The sequence below is a fragment of the Hemitrygon akajei genome, chromosome 4 (assembly GCF_048418815.1).
Source record: "Hemitrygon akajei chromosome 4, sHemAka1.3, whole genome shotgun sequence".
Taxonomy (NCBI): domain Eukaryota; kingdom Metazoa; phylum Chordata; class Chondrichthyes; order Myliobatiformes; family Dasyatidae; genus Hemitrygon; species Hemitrygon akajei.
The window spans coordinates 21,849,241-21,874,488 of record NC_133127.1 but is presented as its reverse complement, the minus strand read 5'-3'; the positions used below and the strand labels follow the sequence as shown (position 1 = coordinate 21,874,488).

The window sequence follows — 25,248 nt, the reverse complement described above, 5'->3', positions numbered from 1 at the left end:
AACCCAGTGAAAAAAACCTTATGGGTAAAGGGTTACAAATTTACAATGCGTCATCCAGCAACACTGATAATTTTTTCGGAGGAAGGAAAAAAATTTTTTCCCGATTATCGAAAAGCGGAGGAGTTTGTACAAGATCTTCCATCTATACGCTATGAAGATAGACCCAACGAACAGAATTGATGGACATTTATGGATATTATAGAAAAGGGGAGCAAAATTTTAGAAATACTAAATGAGAGTGGTATTTCTTTTTTTTTCTCTTCCTATACATATACGTTTTTGTGTTGCGGGGGGGCTGGGGAGCTTTGGATCGGTTACTGCGGGATTCACGTGTGTAATCATGGCGGTTGCCATGACCCGTACAGCAGAGGGGGGTAATGTTGTGTTATTTTTCCACAACATTAGTAGGGGGGTATTTTGTTTTTTTCTTTATATTTTAATTTTCTTCTATCTTTTAGCCTGGATGATTGGGGGGGACACACATAGCAACACGGAGATTTTTATAAAGATTTCCCAAGATACCATGAAAGTGGAAAGATTAGGTATTATTATAGATTGGAATAATATAATAAAAAAAAATAATGACTAATCTACTAAACTTTTTAAGTTTTAATGTTAATGGGCTTAATGGGCCAGTAAAAAGAAAAAGAATTTTAACATATATTAAAAAAATGAAAACAGATATAGCTTTTTTACAAGAAACTCATTTAACGGACACAGAACACCAGAAATTAAAAAGAGACTGGGTTGGAAATGTTATTGCAGCTTCATTTAATTCAAAGGCGAGAGGAGTTGCAATTTTGGTTAACAAAAATCTACCAATTAAAATACAAAACATATTAATTGATTCGGCGGGGAGATATCTAATTATACACTGTCAAATTTTTTCAGAACTATGGACCCTTATGAACATTTATGCACCAAATGAAAATGATGTAAAATTCATACAGGAGGTCTTTTTGAATTTGGCCAACGCACATGATAAAATATTAATAGGTGGAGATTTTAATTTTTGTCTAGATCCAGCTTTAGATAGATCAACAAAGGTTGTTACAAAATCAAAAGCAGTAAAATTAACTCTATCATTGATGAAAGACTTAAATCTGATTGATATATGGAGAAGAATTAATCCAAAAGAAAGAGATTATTCATTTTATTCAAATAGACATAAAACATACTCAAGGATAGACTTTTTCCTATTATCAACAAATATTCAAGATAGAGTGAAAAATGTGGAATATAAAGCAAGAATACTGTCAGATCATTCTCCTTTAATAATGACAATGATAATGACAGATAAAGAGGAATCAGTTTATAGGTGGAGATTTAATTCAATATTATTAAAACGTCAAGACTTTTGTGATTTTATGAAAAAACAGATTCAGTTCTTTTTAGATATAAATTCACATTCAGTTGATGATAAATTTATAGTGTGGGAAGCAATGAAGGCATACTTGAGAGGTCAGATAATAAGTTATACTTCTAAAATTAAGAAGGAATATATGATAGAAATAGATCAATTGGAAAAAGAGATTACGAAATTAGAAAAAGAATCCCAAAGAAATATGACAGAAGAAAAACGAAGACAACTCATTAACAAGAAGTTACAATATAATACGCTCCAAACATATCGAACGGAAAAAGCAATTATGAGAACTAAACAAAGATATTATGAACTAGGTGAAAGATCACATAAAGTTCTTGCATGGCAGCTAAAAACAGACCAGACTTCTAAAACAATAAATGCAATTCGAACAAGAGTAAATAAAATTACTTATAAACCTTTAGAAATTAATGAAGCTTTTAAGAATTTTTACTCTGAGTTGTACAAATCAGAATCACAAAATGACAATGTCAAGATAGAAAGGTTTCTATCACAAATAACTCTTCCAAAATTAAATACGGAAGAACAGAAGGGATTAGATATGCCTTTTACATTGAAAGAGGTCGAAGAAGCCCTAGGATCACTTCAAAGTAATAAATCTCCAGGAGAAGATGGTTTTCCGCCTGAATTCTATAAAAAGTTTAAAGATTTATTAATTCCTCCTCTTATGGAGTTAATACGCCAAGCGGAAAGAACGCATAAACTTCCAGAATCCTTTTCGACAGCCATTTTAATAGTATTGCCAAAAAAAGATAGAGATCCTTTAAAGCCATCATCATATAGACCGATTTCTTTATTAAATACTGATTATAAAATAATAGCAAAAATCTTATCTAATAGATTATCTAAATGCTTACCAAAATTAGTACATATGGATCAAACAGGATTTATTAAAAATAGACAATCAGCAGATAATGTAACTCGCTTATTTAGTATAATTCATTTAGCACAGAAGAGGGAGGAAATGAGCGTGGCAGTTGCTTTAGATGCAGAAAAAGCATTTGATAGATTGGAGTGGGATTTTTTATTTAAGGTATTGGAAAAATACGGATTAGGAGTATCCTTTATAAAATGGATTAAAACCTTAAATACTAATCCCAAAGCTAAAGTAGTGACAAATGGTCAAATTTCAACACCATTTCAGTTAACAAGGTCAACTAGGCAAGGTTGTCCATTATCACCTGCTTTATTTGTGTTGGCGATAGAGCCATTAGCTGAACTGATCAGAATGGACCCAGATATTAAGGGTTTTAGAGTTAACCAAGAAGAATACAAGATCAACTTATTTGCTGATGATGTTCTACTTTATCTAACAAACCCAGTGCAATCGTTGCGTAAATTATCCTATAGATTAGAAGAATATGGGAAAGTATCAGGTTACAAAATAAACTGGGACAAAAGTGAAATTTTACCTCTTACTAAAGGAGACTATAATCAATGTCGATCAATAACCCAGTTTAGATGGCCGGCAAATGGTATAAAATATTTAGGTATAAGAGTCGATAATGATATAAAAAACATATACAAATTAAATTATTTACCACTATTGAAAAAAATTCAAGAAGATCTTGATAAATGGATGGTATTACCAATAACATTAGTAGGTAGAGTAAATACCATAAAAATGAATATATTCCCTAGATTACAATACTTATTTCAATCACTACCAATACAATTACCCCAGAAGTTTTTTCAAGAGCTGAATAAATATGTGAGGAAGTTTCTTTGGAAAGGTAAGATGTCAAGAATATCGTTGGAAAAATTGACATGGAAATTTGAGCTAGGAGGGTTACAACTTCCAAATTTTAAGAATTATTATAAAGCAAATCAACTTAGATTTATTGCATCCTTTTTTGAGAAAGACAAACCGGCGTGGATCAGAATAGAACTAGATAAAATAGGAGAAAACATACCAGAAGACTTTATATATAAATGGGAATCTAAATGGATACGGGAAAAGAAAGAATCTCCTATATTAAAACATTTGATTGATTTATGGAATAAGATAAATGTTGACGATGAGACAAAGAAATCCTTATTAGCAAAGAGATCTTTAATCCAAAATAGACTTATTCCTTTTACAATGGATAATCAACTTTTATATAATTGGTTTCAAAAAGGGATTAGATATATAGGAGATTGTTTTGAAGGAGGTATATTAATGTCATTTGATCAATTAAAGAATAAATATAAAGTATCAAACAACACTCTTTTTTGTTACTTTCAACTAAGGGCTTACTTAAGAGAAAAGCTAGGTCAAACAATGTTACTACCGAAACCCAATGAAATAGAAACTTTAATTCAAAAAGGAAAGATTAAAAAATTTATCTCTTGTATGTATAATTTGATTCAAAAACAGGCAATTAAACAAGGAGTCCATAAGTCAAGACAAAAATGGGAAAGTGATTTGAATATCAAAATTGAAGAAAAAAACTGGTCAAGACTATGTCTTGAGAGTATGACAAATACAATAAACGTTCGATTAAGATTAGTGCAATACAATTTTTTACATCAACTATATATTACACCACAAAAAATAAACAAATTAAACCCAAATCTATCTGATCAGTGTTTTCGATGTAACCAAGAAATTGGTACTTTTTTACATTCTACTTGGTCCTGCTCCAAAATTCAACCTTTTTGGACAAATTTAAGAGTTTTACTGGAACAAATCATTGGAATACAACTTCCACACAACCCAACATTACTTTTACTAGGTAATATTGAAGGGATAAAACCGATAGCCAGATTGAATAAATATCAGAAAGAATTTATAAAAATTGCATTGGCAGTAGCCAAAAAAGCTATTGCAGTGACTTGGAAATCGGATACATATCTAAGTATAGATCGTTGGAAGAACGAAATTTATGGCTGTATTCCACTTGAAAAAATCACTTACAATTTAAGAGATAAATATGAAACATTTTTGAAAATTTGGCGCCCTTATTTACAAAAGACAGGATTAAATATATAGGTGCTCCGAAGATGAAATAATTGGTTACTTGGGGAAAGAAATAAATGCATACACCAAAGTTATTACGAACTCCGTGGAGCGTGTGGGGATCTTCCAATATCCAGGCATTCCTTTTTTTTTTTCTCTTTCTTTTTTTTTAGGGATGTTAGGGGGGAGGGGTTAAGGGGAGGGGGGCTGGGTAACATTTTTTTTTTTCTCATACACTTTTATTTTGTAACTATTTGAAAACAATAAAAAAAGTTTAAAAAAAAAAAAAAAAAAAAATGATAGGCGTCCACACTAGGTGTTTTTAAAAATATCTCTGTCCACATTGAAACGGATATTTTGGCGAATCTCCTCCTACTGCGCATGCGCAGGACACATCTACCGAAAACAAGCGACATGTTTGCTGCCGAATCTCGCTGTGAGAGTGTGCTTTTGTTCAGTTACAGACTAGAAAAACTTAAACAACGGGCAGCTGTTGGCTCTCACGCAGGAGGACTTAAAACTAAAAAAAACAAATACTGAAGCGTATGGAGGCATCCGACGGAGTTCAGGGACAGTATGACCCGGCCGACGACAAACATTGAAAAACTGACTAACTGTGTTGCATTAATAAAGTACCTTGTTAAACGTGTAAAACATGTCTGCATCAGTGTTATCTTGTATTTCCATACAATGTTACATTAGGCTGTTACACATCTATTGTCAGAGAAGTACTTGCATAAATAGGTAAACCACCTTCATACGAGCAAGGACAGAAAACAGGGCAAAGTGAGTATACTTATTTATTTAGTTAGTTATGGGTTAAAGTATTTGGTGAGTACATTTCTAACTCTTCTGGCTTCAGTCTCGTTGCCATCTGTTCTGAAATTGTTAGGATGTGTTCAAGAAAACAATGAAATGGCACTCTGCCGTCTGACAGCGTTTTCAGATTTCTCCGGTTACCCCATCCACACTGATCTGCCCAAGCGGTGTTTTCAAAAATACATACCCTGGAAAGCATTTCTGAAAAACTCTGGTTTCAGGGGACAAAAACGCAGTTTTAGTGTGGACAGAGGGTAAAAACGGACAGAAAAGGTTTCGGTTACGGATTTATCCGGTGTTGTGTGGATGTAGCCTCAAGCAAGACTTTCCAGGCGCAGATCCACGGTCTCGCAAGACTAACGGATGCCATCATCGTTTCTCTCTCTCTCTCTCACACACACACACACACACACACACACACACACACACACACACACACACACACACACACACACACACACACACACACACACACACACACACACACACACACACACACACACACACACACACACAACAATCAGTTGCCTGAGATCAGTACAGATTGCGGGAGTGAACTAAATATGGTAATGCACTGTACAATCAATTATGTGCTTCACTTCTATTCAGCTTTTACCCACTGTTATATTCAATCAATTATAAATATTCTCCTTTCAAACAAAACTGTCATAATTGTAATATCAGTCCCTGGTAATATTGGGCACAATTGCCATATCCAGCAGAATGTTTAGCAACAGTGTTGCAAACTGCACTCTAAATTGGATTGACAGCACTAAAACAGACCACTCACCACAGTGTATTATTATGTCACACACAAACATCCAGCAACTAATTTCATCTATTCCTTTCAAAACAATCCATTTCTTCACTGACTTGCCGCCCGCTTCAGAAACACACAGATGTTCCTGAGATATGCTCTCCCCATCTCAAAGTTTATTCCTAATTATTTTTTCAATTTACATTTGCAGATTAGTAAAATGAATGCAGTTCAGCAAGTATTTTCATTTTGGATTTTAATATAGCATGTCAGCTAAACACAATGCTGGTCATTACTTTAGAGGAGAGATTATGTATATAAGATTGCTCGAGACTCAAGCTGAAGAGTAACTTTAAGTCAGCCATACACATGTAGACAGCGAAATAAAACATCATTCCTCTGGGGCCAAAGTGCAAATCACAGTACATACAGTTACACGCTAGTTGCGATAGCTTAGAATAATATTAGCACAAGTTCCTGAGTAGCATGGCCTGAAGATTGACGGTACATGGGAATGTTGTCCTGGAGCCACATTTCTGCAAGAACAAGCATGTAGCAATTCCTCATTTCATCCAGCTCGTCTTCCAGGAAGCAAACACTGAAGAGCAACACTGAAAGCCAGCCTGCATGGGCTGGGCCCCGACCCAGAGAAGTTCCTCTGCTCTCTCCCACACCATCTCCAGTGCGCCTTCCCCTAATTAACTGTAACAAGCAACGCCAAGCAACGCAACGCCAACGTGCAACAACCAAGGCTATGCAACTCGCCCACTATTGATCTCGCCAATGAGCCAGACTTGCAGTATTTTGTATTACCAATGTCCATCAGGGTCTTGCGATCACAAGAAAAACACCGAAGACAAACATTTGCACCATTTGTTGGACCCGGAGAAGCCGCTGCAACCAAGCGCACCACCATTTTACCAGAAGATTCCTCAAATTTTGGCTCTACAAATCTTCACTCTTCATAGTGTAACAATAGAAAGAAGTAAATAATTCCTGTCACAAACTTTTAATTGGGACAGGCTTGGAAGAACCCCTCAGCCCTTCTTCAATTCTCACATCAACATAACAGTATAATCTCAGCCCAGCAGGTGAACAAACTGAATGACAAGCAACAGCCTTTTTCAAAGTGTAATAAATCTCATATCTCCCAGCTCTGGGGTAACCATTGACGTATGAGGCTAAAAGAAAGATGTAGCAGGATTAACTTGAAAAGAATGCAGGAGGAATGATTTATACACACAGGTAGAAGAAGGTAACAACCTCCAGCCAGCAACAACTCAATATGCAACAGATCAATTCCTGAACGTATGAAGCGCATAAAAATGGAATTCAAAATCAGTTTGAAGGCAGAAAAAGATCTTCATCATTCAGTTACATTTGCCCTACAAGCAGCAGGCAAACATTTTTAGCAGCGATCTTCATAGATTTTCCTTTTCTTTGTTTATATATATTTAAGATTAGGGAAAAACATGAAAACAGTGCTACCTTTAGAAAAGGCTTAATGATTTATAAATATTGAACAGTACAGAACAAGAACAGGCCTATTGGCCTGTCCCGATCATGATGCCAGTCTAACTAATCCTATGCATGCGTAGCCCGGTGGTCAACAATATCAATTCCTTTTCCCATTCCCATATCAATATATCTGTCTACGGACTTGTCCATTGCTAAGTCAAAGCAAAACACCAATTAAATGAACACCACCTGGCAGCACGAACCTGGAGTTCCCAAACTCTAAAAACTGTCCCTTTTCACCTTTTTTTTCTTTCTTCAAAAGTTCAAAGTACATTTATTATCCAAGTATGTATACAATTATACAACCTTGAGATTCATCTCCTTAGACAGCCACAAAACAAGAAACCCAAAAGAACCCATTTAAAAATAAAGACAAACATCCAATGTGCAGAGAGAAAAAAAATATATTGTGCGCACAATAAAAATAAACCAATAGTATTTAGAACGAAGTGAGTCCTCAGACACGGTCTGGAGCAGCCGGAGCAGGCACACGACGAAGAGCGGAGTAAACATCGCGGAGCTGTGTGCAGAACTGGCACGACTCTCGCTTCTTGTCCCGACACCCTGTCTTTTCAATCCATCTGGCCCAGCACTTAAACTGTTCAAACTTCAGGCCTTTCCTCACTCTAAGACCCAAAAACGGTTCCTGATTCACCAGCTCCCATCACCCTCTTTGTGCCCTGCATCCTCTCCATCTGCTCATCACCAGTGCACTGCTCCGTGGTTCACCTCCTCACCTTATCCCATGCTCCACATTACTCTACTATGAGATACAATATTCAACTCTGTGTCACCTCCATCTATCACAGCTTCCAACGTGATCCCCACCTCATCTGTCCATTCACCCCTCACCTAGTCCCCCATCCCCTGCCAACTCTTGTGTCCACCTTTTTATACTATTGAATTTTAATGCAGATGAAGGGTCTTGACCCAAAGCACTGACTGTGCATTTCCTTTCACAGATGCTGCCTGACCTGCAGAGTTCCTTGTGCGTTGTGGGTGGCTCCAGATTCTAGCATCTGCAGTCTCTCATGTCCCCATTCAAGTCTTGTTTATATAAGCACATTACGTGCCTCCATTGAAATCCTGGATTCCCCCTGTCTACAATCTGATTCTACATTGATCAAGTTAAACCTGTAATGGTAAAAAGTATGCAAAAAACACTTTTTAAAATCTTCTCTGAAAGTATTTTCCTGCTGTTCATCTATAGATATCCAGAGTTGGAAACGTGGTGGATATGTCATTGACTGCATGCTATTTCTTCTACAGATACTTGTATATAACCACTGACCAGATGGTTTAGGCATGGGGTGTCTCAAATACGACTTATACACTTAGTGGCCACTTTATGAGGTACACTTATACACTTGGTTATTAATACAAATATCTAATCAGCCAATCATGTGGCAGCAACTCAAAGCATGGAGGCAGTGCATAATAGCAGCAGTTGCCACTTTGTTAGGTGCACCTGAACATCTATTCGTTAATACAAAATCTAACCAGCCAATCACATGGCAGAATTTCAATGCATAAAAGCACGCAGATGTTGTCAAGAGATTCAGTTGTTGTTCAGACCAAACATCAGAATGAGGAAGAAATGTGATCTGTGACTTTTCTTTAATCTTCTTTTTATACAAAAAGAACAGCTTTTCATTGAACCTTGGTACACGTGACAATGAAAGAAACAATTACGTGACCATTCTGCACACCAGCTGACAGTTTACGAACGTATGGAATGGCATCTCAGAACAGCTCTCAGCTGTACTGGTTCCTACTAAAGTCTCTGAATGGCACTCTTGAGGGAAATCTGCCCGAATCCTTCCTCTACATCTCTGTAGATTCATCAATGTTAACTCTAGTGATTCTCACTAGTACTGTGTTCGAGAACAATAGAAAGATCTTCATGATTCAGGACAATAGCAGCAGTGGCATTCATTTCCCATGCCCCAGGAAAGAGGGAAAGCAAATTTATTCTTATTTTAGCAGAGAAAAAATGCAAATTTACTGATGAAAATGGTCAGCTATTGCTCAGTGCATGGCACTCTTGGCTAGGAATGAAAAGATTGCAGTTCAAGCGCTAACATGGAGCCTTAGGCATGAAACTCTTGGGACGACTTCAAAGCAAAACTATTAGCACTACTACACAGCTAGAGATGGTGACATTCAGAAGATGTTGAGAAACAGCTCTGTTTGGTCTCTTAAATGAGCATAAATGATCACATAGTCTTATTTCAACAAACAGCAGGGATTTCCTCCCCAGAATCCTCCCTGGACCAACAACAATGAATTTTAATAAGAAAAATTAAGATGGACTATCCAGTAATGGTGATAATGGTATTTGCGGGTGATTGCAGCATTTCAAAGTTCAAAGTAAAACTTATTGTCAGAGTACATATGTGTCACCACATACAAACCTGAGATTCTTCTTCCTGTGGGTATACTTAGCAAACCTATAGAACAGTAACTATAAGACAGGGTCTGAAAACTGTAAACAAACTGTGCAAATGCAGATATAAATAAATAATGAGCATAAAAGAACAAGATAAAAGAGTCCTTAAATGAGTGTAGTTATCCTCTTTTTGTTCAAGAGCCTGATGGTTGAGGGGTGGTAACTGTTCTTGAACCTGCTGGTGCAAGTCTTGAGGCTCCTGTACCTTCTACCTGATGGCAGCAGCAAGAAAAGAACATGGCTCGGGCATTTCTTTCATTTCAACAGTGCCTACAGTTTAAAGTAACTGGCTGTTAAAGCCCTTTGGGGCATCCTGAAAGAGTACAAAAGGTGCTTTATAATTTAAATCTTCCTCTCTCTATCTTTTATGAAGACCTTCCTTAAATCATATGGACTCACACAACAGAGAAGCAGGATCGCTGGCCCGTACGCCCATTCCTGGCATCAAATGTTACTCTTTGGGAGGACAAATTTAAGAAGAAAGTACATAGTTAATGGCAGGACACTCAATATCATTGATGTACAAAGGAATCTTGGTGTCAAAGTTCACAGCTCACTGAACATACTGAGCAAGCAGATAGGGTGATAAAGAAGGATGGCATTCTAGCCTTCATTGGTTACGGCACTGAGTATGAGTCAAGTTGCACTGATGTAAAATTTTGGTTAGGCCACATTTGGGAGTGTTGCGTGTAATTCTGGTCGCCGCATGTGAAGGCTTTGAAAGGGTTGCAGAAGAAGTTTCCTAGAATGCTACCTGGATTGGAGGCTAGCAGAGAAGTTGGAAAAACTTGAGTTGTCATACGGGAGATCTGATTGAAGATTTTACATTATGACAAGCATAGATAGGTTAGACTGGCAGAATCTTTTACCAGGATAGGAACGCCAAACACTAGAGGACATACACATAGAGGTGTGAGGGGAAAGAAGGTGCGTAGCTACCTGGAACAGGCTGCTTGGTGGTGTGGTGGAAGCAAATATGATAAGGGGATCTAAGAGGCTTTTTGATATGTGCATGAATATGCGGGGAATGGAGGGATATGGATCACATACAGGCAGATTTAGTTGATTTGTCATGGTGTTCAGTGCAGACATTGTAGGCCTAAGGGCTTGTTCCTATGCTACACTGTTCTATGTTAATCTAACTTCCCAACACTGTCTTCAGCCTTCATTTGCATGGCATTTCAAGAGCTCACCTAAACATTTCAATGTTGTGAGAGTACCTGCCTCTACCATCCCCTCAGTCAGCAAGACTCAGGTGTCAACCAACATCTGAATGGAAAAATTATTCCTAAAATCTCCAGAATGCAAAATGCTGGAAATATTCCGCATGTCAAGCCGCACCCGTGAGAAGAGAAACAGGCTTAATGTCTCAGATCGATGAACCTTTGTCAGATCTGATCGGTTAACTGTGTTCTCTTTCTACAGATGCAGCCCGATCTGCTGAATATTTCCACATTTTCTGATTTCATTTTAGATATCCCAGAATCTGTAAATTCAAAAAAAATCACTCACTCTCTACTGCCTATCACCAAGCTCATTTAAGATATAATTTTTCAAATTGCCCTAAATCCCAAGGCTGTGATCTACTAGTCTAGTATCCCATGTGGGAATCTGTCAAAGATCTTACCAAAGTCCACACTGACAATACCTATCACACTACCCTTATCAGCACACCTCTCAAAATTGTCCAGACAGGATGTACCATTTACATACTCATGCCCACTCTAGTGATGCTGTGCTGATTAATCCAGCCCTTCAGAATCTGTTCCAGCTATTTCCCTACTGCTAATGTTAAATTAATTATCACAGTAACACATGAACTTGCAGTTTTTTAAAAAAATGAATATTTAACAGAGGCTCCCAAGGCTCTTGAAGTAGAAAACCTTGCACGTACCATGTTGTGCTGTTGCAAAAACTCTGCTGCATTCTCCTCAGCGTTGCCTCCAATCTCTCCAATTAAAATGATGCCTTCTGTTTTAGGGTCCTTCAGGAAGACTTCAAGGCAATCAATGAAGTCTGTTCCATTGAAAGGATCTCCACCAATTCCTAGGATTAAAAAAAATCAAAAACATTATTGGGGCCTTTGTCACTACATATTAAGGTTTTGTAGCAGTTAATTACCTCAGCCTCACAAATCCAGCTATTCAGGAACAGTTTCCAGCTCTGTTGTTTCAGCTGCAAGGCCACTTTCCAGATGTAAAGACCACAGGGTAACGACTTACTTTCTTTTTAAATCATGACAAGCATTACTGAAAGGCTCTGGTTGACAGCCACTCTGCCAGCTGTAAGATTAATGTGTTATGAACAAAGACGAGGGAAGCTATAGAGAACCGGACTCTGTCATGAGGAGAGATCATCAACATTCATTCCTCTACACCCTACAGACACATGCTTCCAAATCAACAGTGATCAGACAAATTTGTACATCATTGTGGGATGCTGCAATCTGCTGTCCATAGCCCTCAGTGAACATATTCTCAATACTGCAAGATGCAGATGGGGTCAATTTGGAGAATTATGTTTAACTGATTCTTTCACTCTAAAATTAAATGGGCCAGCACACCAGTGATAAACAAATAAAAGCAGGAAAAAATGTGTTTTGTTTCATCTTCTCATACATTTGAATAGTTATCCCAAACTTGTACCCCATGGAAAACACAGACTAGCAAATACTTAGTTATGCCATCTTTTAAAATGCTGCCAAGCTCTGAGAGAGAGATAAAAATGCTGAGAAAATGTGTTGTCTGCCCATTTAATTAACATATAATACTCATTATTTCCACGGCAGTAATTGCTCGATGCCAAGGGGCAAGAAAGACTCTGGAATAAAGTAATTTAAAAAATCAAATAAAACACATTCTAGAAGTGGTTTGAGCTATTTTTATATCAGCTACACTGGAGTTTGTTTGTATTGCTGCTTAGAGAAGACTAGGTGTTGAGTTACTGCCAGTAACATTAATAATGAGCTGCAGGCTGGTGGAAGACTGGTATCCAGAATGCCCATAAGGGGGAAGATAAACAAGTCAATAGTACAGTGCAACTTCAATCAAAATGCAGATTCCACTCTTAATAACTGGAACGCCAAAAGAGGTCGTGCAGCAACAGACTCAATTTGAAATTTTCTTTGCACAGTTGCATGTGGCAAGACTACACAAAAAAACTAGTATGCAGGATAAGACTAATGCTGACAATGAAGTACATGGCTTACCAACACACAGAGACTGGCCTAGGTCAACCTGCGTTGTCTGGTGAACAGCTTCGTATGTTAGTGTACCAGATCTTGATACAATACCTGCAAACAAGTACATTTGTTTAATTAAAGCATGACAAGTGAATTTGTTCTTAACACATGTTGGCATGCATTACCCTCCATACAATCCTTGATTTAATTACTCTGTCGACGAATGACCCAGAAGAGAAAAGTAGTCGAGATCCTCCATCTGAATTAAGTCAGCCGACCTCAGTTGGTTTCTACTGCGGCTTTAATACTGGCATTTAACATAAAGTAATTGCTTAGCTAACGAAGCAATCAGTGCCATCCTGATCTTGACGAACAACATTAAGGCCTGGGTTACCAAGAGATAAGCAACATTTGTGTCAAACTGGTTTACTCCCATAGAGTCCAACCATTTCTCATTGATACACAAAAAAAATTCCCCTTCATGTATATTCTCAGGTAGCTATTCAATCCACTTTAGTCTATTCCCCCAATAGATGAAATCAAGGCTGATTCTTAACCTAGCTCCTTTTATTGGTCTCTTGAGAGATTATTTAATCATTTTCAAGACCTGGCCAACAGTTACTGTCATCTCTAAATGAGATGCTGATTAGCCACCTCTTGAGGCATCACAGTCTTGGTAAGGACACATCTCAATGCTGGTGAGGGAGTTCCAGAATTTAGGTCCAGCAGCGATAAAGGGTCTGTGACATATGTCTAAGTCAAGACAGGTGAAACTTGGGAGGAATTTGCAAATCCTGTAGTGGTGATCACATACAGTACACCTATTGCATAATTCTCTGTAAAATCATGGAAGCCAAGCACATCACCCCTTAACTTCTTAAGCTCCACTTCACATATTGTTTTCTCAGAATTTAGGAATCCAGTTATCACTCTGGCATTCTGACCTTCTTTTAATCCAATGTAGAGCATCTATCCTAAAATTATGGTGCTTAGAAATATTCACACAATAAGCCCTGCATCAAGATGTAGCATAACTCCCATTCTCCAGTCCTTGAGATACAAGGACATTGCTTTGTTAGCCATTACGGTTATTTTCTGTCCTTGTCCCTGACATGTTAATAACCTATACACAGAAGCCTTAAGTAAAGTCTCTTTGATTTGCTACTCACTGCTTCTAGTTTTTCACCATTTATAAAACACTCTCCACCACCTGTCCCAAGATCAAACTGGATGACATCCTATTTACTGAAACAGATTTGGCACATTTTAGCTCATTTACTCTTAAGTCTTCTTAATTTGATCTTTTAATTTGTTCTGCTTACAAAACCATCCATCTATGTCATGACAAAACTTTCTTAAAATCTCATTATCTAATAACGTATATTTGGTGAACAGTTGCAATCCCAAAACAACTTCGCAGAACCTGATGATTGAAACCACATCTTCTCAGTCCCCATCTCTATTCTATCGTATCTCCTGTTCATTTCCCTGCCAGACCAACAATTTATTATCAATTTCATGATTTCTGGCTAATGATCTCTTTTGTTCAGAATACAAACCTAAGTACATTCCTTCAGTTAACTGTCTTTCAATCATGTAGAAATTACATTCTATATGAAAATCAATCCACCCTCCCTTGCCATCATTGAATCTCCCTTATCAGTACAGTACAGTGTTGACAAGATTACTGCAGCTACAAAACCAGGTTACAGACTGCACTGAGTGAGCTACATTATTTTCAAAAAACAAAAATCAGTGTGAGTCAGTGTGAGTCAGTAAGTCAGTGTGAAACCCCTTTTTACTGGGCATCTCTAGAGATGCAGCTCCTTAGCCCCCCTCGAACAGCCACTTGACTCAGCAGTGAGAAGACCACCTTTCTCAAACTCCACACATCTAGGGTCGGTATGACTTGGGTCCCAACAAAACCAGGAAGTTGGGATGCAGCACTGATGGGACTGGCCAGCTCACAATCCAAGCAGGGACTCCAGTATGCCTCTCTCTCCCACACCACATCCAGCACCTCCTCCCCAGATGGCTGTGACAGGAGATGCCACGGCATTGGGGCCTGGTCCCCGCAGCCCCTCGCATTCAATCTTGTCAATGTATGCTGGATTTAGCATGATTTGGCCCAACAGGTTTTGGAATAATCAAATTTGCAATACTGCATTCAACTGAAAGCCAGAACAGAAATCTGGACTCATATTTTGCCCCCCTTGATCTTCAGACCCTGGATTAACAGCAGCAAACTAATTATATTAGGAATGAAAATTTTAATTCAACAAATGACTAAGAACATTTAATATTTGTTTTAATCAGTATAATTCATAAAGAATTGTTAAATCATATTATTCCTAAATTAATTTTGATTATTTCAGTTAATGAAGTAACTGGACACTCAACTAAAGCAAATCCCACAGTCCTTCTAACTGCTACCTAGGGAAATCTGTTAGAAACTGTCCATGAGTGGTGTCAGCTGATGATTAGTCTCAGCTTACTGCTTGCCACACTTAGGACTACTGATAATTACGTCTGGATTTCGCAGACGCTGACAAAGTAACAGCTACTTTGAGAAAGTCTGGTCACATAATATTTCCATTATCTTGTGTGGATCTGAATAAAAATCCAAATCAATTTTAATATTACTGCCATGTATCATAAAATCTGAGGCAAGCATTGCAAAACTTTTTTTCCCATCACTGGTTACTGCTAGTTCTAAGTGTTCTCTGGGACTCAGTAGCAGTGAGCAGTCAACCACATTGAGGGATTCTCACATATTGGACATATAAAGCACACTTTACAGAACATCTATAACATCTTGCATAGTGTGTGAACTAAAATGCTGAAGATTAAGGTTACAGCTAAAATGTAACACATGCTTTCAAATAAAAGCTTCAAAGCACTGAATTCTGAACTAATCAGGTGGATGATTGTCCACGTGGGGAAAAAAAATCAGTTTATCAGAGCTAGGGAGATTGTTGATCAGTAATTATGACTTAGTACATTATTAAAAAGATATGTGCAATTCCATGAATAAACAAAAAAAGTTTTCAGAGATAGGATGGTCAAAAAGAGAATAGTTTGCATATCTCTCAAGATCATGGTGGATCACCAATTGCTGAAAATTCAACTGACCAGATGATCAGCTGCCGGACTGGCACGTTCTGCCACGGATCAGTGCATTCGGACCCGGGTTGGGTCGGCGGTCACACTTTACAGAAGGACTGAGCCCATGCGGCTGCTCTCCAGGTATTGAGCGAAAAGATGTTTCCCAAATTCTGAGATTTATCTGATTAACGGACTGTACTTTTACATTGGTTTCTTGTGGACAATTGGTGTGTGGGCGATCTGTTCATTTTTTTTGTGTGTACAAGGGGGCTGGGAGTTTGATTCTATTATTGCTGTTCTCTGTGAGTGGCGGGGGGGGTCAGTGGTTGCTATTGTTGTTGCTGCTGTTTTTGCTGCGGGTGAGGGGATGTCTTGGGTCTGTCAGTATTTTTCTTTCTCATGCTGGTTGGTTGATGTTTTTTTCTTTCACCGTGGTCTTTCTGTATTTATTGGCTACCTGGAGTACACAAATATCAAAGTTGTATACGTGCATACTTTGTCAATAAAATGAACCTTGAAGGAAGTTCTAAAGCAGAACAAGCTATAGAGCAGGTGAGGAATCATTCACAGTATCATGGGCCAAAGGGGCCGTACTGTGCTGTACTATTATTCTATGCTCTGCTATCTGAATTTCTGCATATAATGTGTATTATATGTTGCTGCCATTATGGAGTAATAAAAGGGGATACTGATTGCTTTGCCATTATTACAAGCACAGTAGATTCAGGCATGAATAATATCCACAAACTTGATCTGTGAGGATTGCCTGCCTCTGTGGAACTTTGCTCTGCAAGAGTGTAGAGTTTTCAGGGTTGCAGAAAGGTTGGGCTAAAGAGCTCAAACAGAACAGCCGGTTAAGAAATATGAATGTGGAAAGAAATATCTCTAAAAAGTTACTTGAAGCTGACATCTGAAATGGGTTGGCAAGGGGAGCTTATTTCAAGTCCAATTTCTGCCATGCCCCATATTTAAATATACATGAATAGGATGTAGATCAGCAAGCTCCATCACAAACACAATCTTTAAGGACATCTTCAAGAAGGGGTTCCTCAAGAAGGTAGCATCCCTCACTATCTGGGACATACCTTCTTTCCATTATGATTATCGGGAGGTGGTGCAATAGCTTCACTCAATGATTCTGAAGCAGCTTCTCCCCTTCCACCATCAGAATGGTCCATTAACACTAACACATCATTTCTTTCTTTTTGCATTATTTATTTTGTTTGTTATATTTAACTTTGCATCTTTGCACTGTATTGTTGCTGTAAAACAAATTGCACGTCATCTACATCAGTGATAATAAATCCGATTCCAATTCTCATTTCTTTCAATAGACAATAGGTGCAGGAGTAGGCCATTCAGCCCTTTGAGCCAGCACCGCCATTCACTGTGATCAAGGCTGATCATCCAGATTCAGTACCCCGTTCTTGCCTTCTCCCATATCCCTTGACTACGCTATCTTTAAGAGCTCTATCTAACTCTAGCTTGAAAGCATCCAGAAAATTGGCCTCCACTGCCTTCTGAGGCAGAGCATTCCACAGATCCACAGCTCTCTGAGTGAAAAGGTTTTTCCTCAACTCTATTCTAAATGGCCTACCCCTTATTCTTAAACCGTGGCCTCTGGTTCTGGACTCCCCCAACATCAGGAACATGTTTCCTGCCTCTAGAGTGTCCAATCCCTTAATAATCTTATATGTTTCAATCAGATCCCCTCTCATCCTTCTAAATTCCAGTGTATACAAGCCCAGTCGCTCCAATCTTTCAACATATGACAGTCTCGCCATCCCGGGAATTAACCCTGTGAACTTACGCTGCACTTCCTCAATAGCAAGAATGTCCTTCCTCAAATTTGGAGACCAAAACTGAACACAATGCCTTCCCAGCATCTATGATGTGCCCACCTTATCTGTTTGTTTAAACCCGCAATTTGTAGATTACCCTCTCCCCAACATTAACAACGGTTCCTTTAGCTGCCTTTATCCCACAGGCTGGGATCTTTTCCAAATTCCTATCTTCATCACAATGTCTTATAATCCTCAATCAAACTTTTGAGCACCTGCCGTAATACTCCCTTTACTTCTTAAGCAGCTGCATTAAATATAAAAACACAAATTGAAGTTTCCTTTAGTACACATCACTGCCAAAAGTTCTTAAGTGATAAAAATCATTTTGGCTCTGGTACTCACCAATTCTTCCCTTCTTATGGATGTGCCCAGGCATGATTCCAATTTTACACTCTCCAGGCTAACAAAAGAAAATGATTAAATATTGCTGAAGTTTACACACAGCAGTTAAAGTAGCAAAATATAAAGAATAAAAAATGTTTAAAACATTTAAGGGAGACAACAAAAACAACAAGAGAAAAACAAGTTAGCTGAACTAATTATAACAAGAGAGATATACACAACCAGATACATAGCAACTTCAGAGTGAAGAACATGACAGTGTACTACACAGAATCAGAATCACGTTTATTATCACCAGCATGTGACGTGAAATTTGTTAACTTAGTAGCAGCAGTTCAATGCTATTTTATTTTCAAATACAGGCAAAACGGATAAAATTTATTAATTCTAACTCTCCATCATAGAATGCAAATAGGCAAAACTAGGATTCTTACCATTCCCTCCTACTTCTAATTTACATGTTTGTGAGGGGTTTGGGGTTTGATGTTCCAGCTGCTGTTTTACGTGTGGGCGATCTGTTAGTTCTTTTTGTGTAAGGGAGGGAGTGTTTCTTTTTCTTTTTGTGCGGAGCAGGGGGTTATTGCCTTTTCTATCAACGACTCCTGTGGCTGTTCTGTATTTCGTGACCGTGGAGAAGACGAATATCAGTGTTGTATTGTATATACATACTTTGAACCTTTGTGTACGTCACATGTAAGTTAACAAAAATGCAACTGGAACGGTGGCCTTCACTACAAAGGGGGTGGAGTACAAAAGTAGGGAAGTCTTGCTACCACTGTAAGACTTGATGAGCCCATACCTGGAACACTGCAATCAGTTTCGGTCGGTTTGAGGAGAAGTACTTGCATTGGGAGAACAGGAATCAAATTTATTATCACTGACATGTGAGGTGATTTTTTTTTGTTTTGAGGCAGAAGTGTAGAAGTAGTTCAGAGAAAGTTCATCAATAGATTGCTGGGAAGAAGGGAGTGCTTCATGAGGAAAGGTTGGGCAGACTGGAAATTATCTTCTTTGAACATTCAAGATGCTGAGAGGGTGCTTAGTCTTGTGGGAGATCTTCGAAAGGAGGATGTAGTTTCGGAATAAGTGGTCACCATTTTAAGAAAGAGATAAGAAGGGTTTTGTTTTCTTTCACTGCTGGAAGATGACAGCTTTTCGAGACTATACCCTAGAGAGCTGAGGCCAGTAAGTCATTGAATATATTCAATACTGAGATAAACAGGGTTGACAGGAATAGGGAATAGGCAGGAAAGTGGAATTAAGACCAAGACCAAGTTGTAATTCCAGGCAGAGCAGATTTCAGAGACTCTGCCAAGTCTGATCTCCCGTACCCATGCATGTTTCACAAATATTTTATGTCATTATTATCACACTAAAGTGGCAATCGATTACTTGGTAAAGACACTTACATTTATTACTCCTGGACAGTTGGGGCCAATGAGGCGGGTCTTACTCTGACGCAGTAGCCTATGTTTCACTTTTACCATGTCCTGCTGAGGAATGCCTTCAGTGATACAAACCACTAGGGGGATCTCGGCATCTATTGCTTCATGGATGGCAGCAGCTGCAAATGGAGGAGGGACGTAGATAACAGATGCATCAGCTCCTGTGCTTTCTTTCGCCTAAAGGTACAGACATCAGAGAAGTTTATTCTTGATGGGGTTCCATAAATTTGGGCTGCTAACATTTTCATTTCTGATGAAACATAATGCGACAAGCAGAATGATCCAGGGTTTGCACATCAGTTAATAACTCATCAGGGGTGATTGATAAGTTCGTGGCCTAAGGTAGAAGGAGATGAGTTCTAACGAAGGGTCTCGGCCCGAAACGTTGACAGTGCTTCTCCCTATAGATGCTGCCTATCTGGCCACCAGCATTTTGTGCGTGTTGTTTGAGTTATTAACTTCAAACTTTCTGCAAAATCACTCAAAGAGTTGAACTGCATGTGCATGTAACGAGAGCTGTATAACTCATCTCCTTCTACCTTAGGCCACGAACTTATCAATCACCCCTGCTGTGGACACTTTCTGGAGGTCCAAGATCCGTATGGTCCACGAACGCTGGACTAAGTGTGTAAATGTAGGAGGGGACTATGTTGAAAAATAAATGTGCTAGGTTTTCTAAAATTGACTCCTTCTACCTTATGGCACAAATTTATCAATCACCCCTTGTATAACAAAGCACAACATAAACACTTGCAAGGAAAGCAAATCTTAAAATGTTCAAATAACTTCAAAAATATACATTATGTAATGAGATTAATATAGTCTACTTACTGATGAATGGTGCTAATAGTCATTGGATTTCATTAGTTGGCCAAAAAAATTGATTAGAGAGATTAGGTTTACTAGGGATCACAAATGAAGGCAGATTAGTGGATTTTATTTTTTTCATTAATTTTAGAGATACAGTATCGTAACCATCCCAGTGCACCCGTAGTGCCCAATTTCACCCATGTGAACAACTAACATCTTTGTAATGTGGAAAGAAACTGGGGCATCCGGAGGAAATACACGTGGTCATGTGGAGAATGTAACAACTCCTTACAGACAGTGGCAGGAACTGAACCCAAGTCGTTGGTGCTACAATAGTATTTCACTAACCGCTGCTCTACCATGTTGCCCATTTCAAGTGGCAAATTCTAGAAAATGGGGTTGAATTTATTGAAAACAAAGCTGCTTATTATAGTAGAGCAAAGGAAAAGGATATTAACAAGAGACCTTTATCAGCCTTCATGTATTTCAGTACTTTTGAAGCTAGCTTTCCATTTTTCACCTCATCCAAAACTCTGCTTGCATATCCATGCCTGTGATCCCTGGTGCACATTGTCAGTATCACTGAACTCCACCTGATTAAAACTAAGGTTCCTGTTTGAATCCTTCTCGCTGGCTTCCCCAGATCGATAACCTTCAACCTGCCCCCAAAGATCTCTCAAATTCTGAACTCCCTACAATTCACATTCTCAGTATTATTTATTTTTACTATTGTATTTATTCTCACAGTTCATCTTCTTTTGCACATTGGTTGTTTGTCAGTCTTGGTGTGCTTTTTCATTGATTCTATTATACTTTTTTTTATTGTGAATGAATTCAAGAAAATGAATCTCAGGGTAGTATTTGGTGACATATCTTCCAATAGAACTACAATCTTGTCATGGTTTGGAGGTTTGCGTGCCTCAATGACCCAGCAAGCTATGTTTTATAGTCAGGGTTTTATGTTTTGGCTCTTGGTAGGGTCACCCAAACCAAGCAGATTAATGTGCAGAGGCCACACTACGAGTGGTCCACTGGTCTTCCAGGTTCAGGGGTTCTGCTCAGGGATAACAACCCTAACTTGTAAAATAAAACTGTTACGGAAACAGCAATGAAGAATCCTTCTACATCTGAATGCGATGATATTCTTGAGTCCCCATATGGGACTTCTACGGCTGACAGTAACGAAAGATGAGATGAAGCTACTGGCATGATAAAGGAAGCCCTAAACACTACCAAAAATGGATGACCTTCACTGCTGTCCTAAACATTTGTGGCATAACGGGCAGTAAGTATGGTGACATATAGACTAATAGGCACTGGAGAAGTTTTTTCCCTACTGCGGTCACTTTGCTGAACAGTTAACTGCCGGTTAACTGTCGGCTAACTATTACTTGGATTGCACTACCTGTATGTATAAACTATATTTTCATTTATATTTATCATTATTATTGTTATGAGCAGAGAGACAACATCTGCCGGAAGTAAATTCCTTGTATGTGCATAGGTACTTGGCGATTAAAGTCTGATTCTGATTCTGATTCTGATATACAGTATGTACTTTGATAATATATTTACTACAATATTTGAAGACCTCAACCTCAGCTCCCTTGTATTTGACTAATTACAGAGAGCTTGCTTTCAGTAAATTCAGCCCTTTTTTCTGGAAGACACAAGAGACCTTAGATGCTGGAATATGCAACAACAAACATACTGCTGGGGAAATTCAGTGGGTTGAACAGTATCTGCAGAGAGTAAAGGAACCTCTCGTGCAAGGTTTCAACGTGAACTGTTGACAATTCCTTTCCCCAAAAGGATGTTACCCCACCAGCTGAATTCAAAAACTCTGACTTGTTGCCAGTTTTCTAGCTGTAACTCTGTAAAAGCCATCCTTTATGATTCTCTTTAAATCCCAACTTCTCCGATCATGTTTTTGACTAACTTATGTAACATCTCCTCTGGTTTGATTTCACCCTAATATTTGTGGTAATCATCTTTGAAGAGCTTTTGTGTAAATTGCTCATGTTGAAAAGTGCCTCAAACAAAAACTACCTGGTGGGGTGAGTTTTACTCAATTATTTTACGCTGCAAATCTTGTGAGCTGCAGTTAACGGTTAAAATTATCACCACTATAACAATGTGAAAGCCTTTTGGTCATGGTACAATAAAATACAATTGTTTTTTCTCCACAACTTCAGTCCAGTCGATTACCATCCCAAGGGGCAAAATAACCTCCATCACATTGGTTAGTTGCTTTGCCTGTGGGATAAGTGATTATGTGAGAACGATTTAAATTAAAATGCTGCAGTGCTGTGTTATTAGTCAGTAAAACATGCTTGGCCATTAATGGCACACTGTAGTAGCAATATATTTAAACAATGTTTTAAAATAGATTTTAAAACTGATTCTGAAATGGAAATAAAACTCAAATTTTAAGATTTATGCAGATGCCATATTTACACCTCTCTAAAAATAAAGCTTCAGCACGTAGACATTAGTTGCCGGGAGAAATCTGCATGGCAAATGGTGATCAATTCTCTCATAATATTTTTGCTAATTATACTGAAACAGGGATAATTCTCTTTAGTAAGAAGTCACCACTGAATACATAAAATTAACAGCACTTACCTCTTGAACTGTGTTGAAGACAGGCAAATTCAAGTGACTTTTACCACCTTTCCCTGGTGAGACACCTCCTACTAAATTAGTGCCATAATCTAAAGCCTGCTGGCTGTGGAATGTTCCCTGGAATATATGAAAAATAAGAAAAAATAAATCAATGCGGAATGAAATAGCATCTTGAGGTAGAAACAATTTGCTGGAGGAACTCAGCGGGCGAAGCTGTATCTGTGCAAAGAAAAGGATTTTTTTTAATTTCAAGAATAAATTTATTGGCAATAAAAAATACATATAATAAAACAACAGTATAAGGCTCTTTAGATTCTTAGCATCATTTGCACAATACCTTCAGTAATGTTAGCACATTTATTTTGTGCATTGTTTCATGACTACTCGTGGGCCCCACGAGGTGATGCACACTTTGCTGTTTGAAGGGCTTCCCCTGGGACTCATCACCTTAATGTCCAGTAGCAAAAGGAACTTTGACTGTGGTCCTTCCCTACAGAGCATTTGCTCTGGTCAAATCAAGCTTCGGTGTGTACTCTGTACCCTGAATTATGCCAGTTAGTAGCATTCTCTTACAGACATTCACGCTCTGCTGAATGACATTTTGGGCACACCTAAGAGTGCCTTTCACCAAACTGATAATCTCTCCATAGCACCTGAAGAGTGAAGAGTGTCATTTCTTCACATGACACTCTGAACAGCCCAAAATTCAGTGTGTGCTCTGTTACACAACTAGAAGGGGAGGGGGAGGGGTACGGGAAGGTGAATATCACAATGTTGATATCCTTCCATTTTCCTCACATTCATGTGGCTATCCGAATATCTCTTAGAAGTCTTTAATGTATCTATCTCTATCATCACCCCAGGCAGTGCATTTCAGGCACCCACCAGTCCCTGTATGGAAAGCATGCCCTTCACATCTCGCCTTAAAAGCATGCCCTCTGCTATTAGACATTTCACCACAGAGTTTCCGTTAAACATGGCGGCATGCTCAGATGCAGCAGCCACTCCAGGTACAATCAAAGGTATATTTGGTCATCCTTTACGTCTTTTTTATGATCAGAAGTCACTGCTAGATAGTAAGAACATCAAGTATTGCAAGACTATCCCATCAGCAAGTTGCTAGTTAGTGATGGAGCTGGGCGTATTAAGTGTTGTTGTGTTATCGCCTGGATCCGTGTGCTGTTTTTGCTGAGATTGTGCTCTGTGTAAGCAACTGCAACTGCAGTCTCTTGTGGTTGACATCTTGAAATATTAAGCATATGCCTCCCATACCCTGAAATTGCTCAATTATCTCCTCCATGGTTTATCAAGCAGATTAACTGTCAGGCACAGGATTAAATTTGCCATGAGAAGTCAACATACAAGAAAGTCAATTCACTCAAGGAATGGAAGCAGTTGAATGAGATGAAAAAAAAAGTTCCCTGATCAATGTGTGAATGGGAGCTATTAGAGAGTGAGAACATTGACAAAACAATATTGAGAAAAGAATGCAGAAGTCATGAAATGCAGAGCAAAATATGCTCCCGGCAGGTCAGGCTGAAGTTGTTCTCCAATCTCAGAAGTGGATAAAGAAAGTGGTAAAACAAACAAGCTAAGCCAATATCACATAAAGGTAATTGATACAGATAGATATCAAACATGAGGAAATCTGCAGATGCTGGAAATTCAAGACCTTCGTCAGGTCTCGGCCCGAAACGTCAACAGCGCTTCTCCCTATAGATGCTGCCTGGCCTGCTGTGTTCCACCAGCATTTTATGTGTGTTGCAGATAGAAATCAATTTAACCAACAGTTATTTCCAATAGAGTCCAAGAAGCAGCACTGGTATAACGAGCCCAATCACAATGGTCCACATCTACAATGGAACTGCCACTTCACACAACCATCCACTCTATGCAAGTGCATCCAATAGATACATTACAACCAAAGTGCCATAATAATAGGATGCAAAAGAACATTTCAGAGTTTGAATTAGAACAGAATTAAACAGAATTAAATTACTTTTTAAATGCTCAAAGATATTGCTTAAA

At 38.5% G+C, this 25,248-nt stretch overlaps 1 protein-coding gene across 3 annotated transcripts in view; it reads right to left on the bottom strand.

The window, feature by feature from the left end:
- suclg1 (succinate-CoA ligase GDP/ADP-forming subunit alph) overlaps positions 1–25,248 on the bottom strand; it is an 89,346-nt gene that overhangs the window by 29,884 nt on the left and 34,214 nt on the right. For all 3 annotated transcript variants that reach the window (XM_073042146.1, XM_073042147.1, XM_073042149.1), the window contains 5 exons: positions 23,221–23,337; positions 19,750–19,962; positions 18,341–18,398; positions 13,077–13,160; positions 11,763–11,914 (listed from right to left, as the gene is read on the bottom strand). In XM_073042146.1, coding sequence (XP_072898247.1) covers positions 11,763–11,914; positions 13,077–13,160; positions 18,341–18,398; positions 19,750–19,962; positions 23,221–23,337 — 624 coding nt within the window. The remainder of the gene's footprint in view (positions 1–11,762; positions 11,915–13,076; positions 13,161–18,340; positions 18,399–19,749; positions 19,963–23,220; positions 23,338–25,248) is intronic.